We start from the raw sequence: 3,804 nt of genomic DNA, 5'->3' as shown, positions 1-3,804 counted from the left end.
TGATAAAGCTATTGCTTTGGATGCAACATTCACAATGGAGGAGCTTTTGGAGGCTCGGAAGGGCCTCGGGAAAGGCAAAGCGCTTGGTTGGGATGCTATTACGTTAAAGTTTATTGCAGAATTTTGGGATGTCCTTAAGGATTTAATCCTATCTATGGCAAATAATGCTTGGCAACAATGGGATATGCAGATCTCATGGAAAGAAGCTTTGGTCAAATTAATACCAAAAAAAAACTATGTGAATCTTTTTTGGATTGGCAACCAATCACTCTCATGCTAGTGATCTATAAACTTATTGCAAATATAATTGCTAATCATATTAAGGGCACTTTGTTGGGAGGCATCCACATAAACTAGTATGGGTTCATTCCTCAAAGGCAAATTATAGATAATATTGCTAATACCTATATTGGAATGGAGTATGCCAAATACACCAAACAAGATGTATTGCTCATGCAAATTGACATTGAAAAGACCTTTGCCACCATCCAATGGGAGTTAGGGGCAGCCACAATGGTCAAACTAGGATTTGGTCCGAAAATGTCTCAAGTAATCTATTGGCTTTATGGGTCTAGCACATCTTCATGCATTATTGAGGGTGAATTGACAGATTCATGGAGCTTAGCCAAATCAGTACGACAAGGTTGTCTTGTAAGTGCATTGTTGTATGCAATCGCAATTCATCCACTACTATTGTACATGGATCATCTAGTATTAATTGGTCAACTTCACGGTTTGCAAAATTATGAAAGACGGTCATGATTTCGTGGCTCAAGCATATGCAGATGATACATCATTCTTGTCACAAAACAATCCAAATGATATGAGGGTGATTATGGATGCCCTCAAATTGTATGGATTAGCTGTTGGATTGCATGTTAACTTCAACAAGTCCAAACTTCTACCTTTGACAGCATATAGTTGGCATCAACTTTTGTGGCTAGGTCAAGTTGTTAGCCCAAATGAAATTGTTCGACATCTTGGCTATCCATTGGGATGGAATGCAACACGGAAAAGAAAGGTTGAATGGGTTCTACAAAAAGTGAGACAAAAGCTAAGTTATTGGAAGATTGCAACATGGTCACTCCATATCAGATTGCGTATAGTGCAATCTATATTCATGGCTTACATGCAGTATTACTTAATTATGATTGATTGGCCGAAACACATGATAAAAAAGATTAACTCAGAAATTATAAGCAGCTTTTGGTGCTCTAAGCAGTTGCATAGTGGTATACGACTCCTATCACTAGAGAAGATATGCACTCCACAATTGGGTGGAGGGCTAAATATTCTTAATTTGCATTTGCATATGTTGGCAAGAAAAGCTACTTTATTGCCAAAATTTGTTGAACAGACATTACCTTGGGCAAAAATGCTATCTGATATGTTTGATCATTTGAAAACCAAGTCATTTGGCTCATGGGATACTAACCATTGGGATGTAGTGTTTGGAAAGCTTGACGGGCACATCAAAGGCTGCCCGTTTAGCTCAAAGCTTCTAAAGCACTGGAAGGAAGTATTGCACCACATAAAATGGAGAGGTAGGAATTCAGAATCAGGGAACTCTTTATGCCTCGAAAGCTTACACTGGAGTGCTATATTCGCACAGTCACTAGTTGAACAAGAGCCTAGGAAAGCTTATTTTTTAGCAAAGAAGGGGCTGAAATCAATTGCAGATGTGGTAAATGACCAACGTCACTTATTGCACTTCAATGACATAACATGTCGTTATAGTTTTGGGCCACATCATCGCGTTATCTAGAATCAAGTCACAGAATTGGTACTTTCCTTAGTACCCGTGCCACCTCTTGATGGAGATCGCAAGATTCAGGATTGGATGTTACAAAAGGGAATATTGGTATTCCAATGCATAACATTACAACACATTCAGTGTATATGTTGTTGCAACTTGTCCCATGGTTTCACGAACATGCAAATGCATTATGGGAACTACACAAAATGCAGTCGTGGTGGAAAATTAGGTTTACAAGCTTATGGAGCTCTGGTCTTCCACTTAAGTAACGAATATTCCTATGGAGATGCCTATTGGGTGTGCTCCTGACTGGGTCGAATCTTCAAAAGAGATCACCGCATTGTGCAAGATGTGGTGGACGATTGGAAACGGTCCCACACTTATTATGGACTTGCTCATTCACTACAACATTTGTACAAAGATTAAGTGCATCTCTTTATCACATATTTCCTGGCCGAAGGTTTGGCAAACACTTTTGGATATTTGGACAAATTCCATGCACCCTATCCAACAATGCCTATTTTCTCCAATGGACAAGATTTTGGGCACGTTGGACCATTCAGACTCCCCACAATAATAAGGTTTGTGATGGAAACCAACTGCATGAAGTTAGCTTCTTTAAGCAATCCCTCATGCAATCTCTATTTGATTGTCTGCAACTTAGAGACATCACACTACAAATTTACAATCTTTACTTTGAGTGCTTTTAAGCTCTTTAGTGTCTAATCGACACTTGTATATTTTTCTTTATTCTTTGTGGGTTCTCACCTCACTTTGAGGTTTCCCACTAGTAATAAAAGTGTTACTAAAAAAAAGGGAAGATGGCACACTTGTATAAAGCTAGAGCTTTGCCACACGATTAGATTCTCTATCAAAATAATAAAGATGATCCCATTCATGAAGTTAACTAGCCTTCTTATATAGGCTCAAAACCTACCAGGCCCTCATGTATTTTAGACTTCATTGCTTTATTTCCTCAACTCATGAAAAACTTTAAACTTATCTCCCATTGTAGGATGGAAAATAACTCAATCCTTACCCATCGTTCCTTATTCATTAGCGGGGTGAAACCACGATGTTCATGTGTTCATGACAGCCGCAACTAACCTAAAGTTAGAAAACTACAATTATGATTATTTTGTAACAAGTTTATTTAAAATAATTTGGTTCAATTCTACCAAATTTACTCCCTTCTTTGCGAGTACAGGATTTCCAATTCCATCCTCATTGGACATCCATGAATCTCGAAAAATGTGGAGCATCATCTGCTTTGAAATTCCCTTTGCTCTTTCCCACCATTTACATGATGCTCAAGACACACATAAGAAATTTGTGCATTATGATCATATTGTTTCATCACAAGAAAGAATCAAGTGTTTAGTTAGAGATCATGTACTACAACTATGATGAATTAATGTAAATATCTAAATAAACTAGATCCTAGTTCAACATTGTGGTTCCGCATTATCTGTTTTAGGATTCACTTTACTCTTTCTCGCCATTTATATGATGCTCAAGAGACACATAAGAAATTTGTGCGATATGATCATATTGTTTCATCACAGGAAAGAACTAAGTTTCTAGTTAGAGATCGTGTACGGCTCTGATGAAGTAACATAAAGATCCGAATAAACTAAATCCTAGTTCAACATTGTGTCTTGTGGAACTCATCGTCAAAGGAGAGGGATAATGTAGAAGTTTGTGGTCATGATAGAGATTTGAACACATTACTTCATAGAAGAATACGTGTAGTGTTAACCATTATGAACCTAGAAATGAAGTAATAACAGAGGAATCAAGTGTTTCATAATTAATGAGAAAAATCATGTGTCACATCACATAAAAAATGGATTGTCTTTCTAACGGAATATTTATGGAATACCTTTAACTTGAAGGAAATAACGGTACTAAGAAAAGATAGATAGAATCATAGATAGATAGATTATATTATCGTCTTCAAAGGTCAAATATGACCTATGAGATCCCAAAAATTACATTTCACGTATATGTGTGAAAGTGAGTAGCGACTCTCAATGTTCAAGAACTTT

General features: G+C 37.1%; 1 protein-coding gene across 1 annotated transcript; it reads left to right on the top strand.

Moving 5' to 3' along the window:
- The first annotated feature begins 1,324 nt into the window (after positions 1-1,324).
- On the top strand, positions 1,325-3,363 carry LOC147850577 (uncharacterized). The gene is made up of 3 exons (XM_087336806.1): positions 1,325-1,756; positions 2,086-2,337; positions 3,322-3,363. The coding sequence occupies exons 1-3, from the start codon at positions 1,376-1,378 to the stop codon at positions 3,361-3,363; spliced, it is 675 nt and encodes a 224-aa protein (XP_087192932.1). The 5' UTR covers positions 1,325-1,375.
- Positions 3,364-3,804: the final 441 nt, after the last annotated feature.

Source organism: Azolla caroliniana, unplaced genomic scaffold (assembly GCF_043228905.1).
Source record: "Azolla caroliniana isolate FFs.n. ecotype wild unplaced genomic scaffold, voAzoCaro1.0.p SCAF_21, whole genome shotgun sequence".
Lineage (NCBI taxonomy): Eukaryota > Viridiplantae > Streptophyta > Polypodiopsida > Salviniales > Salviniaceae > Azolla > Azolla caroliniana.
This window is presented reverse-complemented; position numbering and strand designations above follow the sequence as displayed.

What these genes read in the sequence shown, in the direction of transcription:
- LOC147850577 (XM_087336806.1), top strand. Translation starts at nt 1,376, where the DNA reads ATGCTATCTGATATGTTTGATCATTTGAAAACCAAGTCATTTGGCTCA. An exon ending in GTTTTGGGCCACATCATCGC is followed by an intron (nt 1,757 to 2,085) that starts GTTATCTAGAAT and finishes AATCTTCAAAAG; the next exon opens with AGATCACCGCATTGTGCAAG. An exon ending in AGACTCCCCACAATAATAAG is followed by an intron (nt 2,338 to 3,321) that starts GTTTGTGATGGA and finishes GTTTCATCACAG; the next exon opens with GAAAGAACTAAGTTTCTAGT.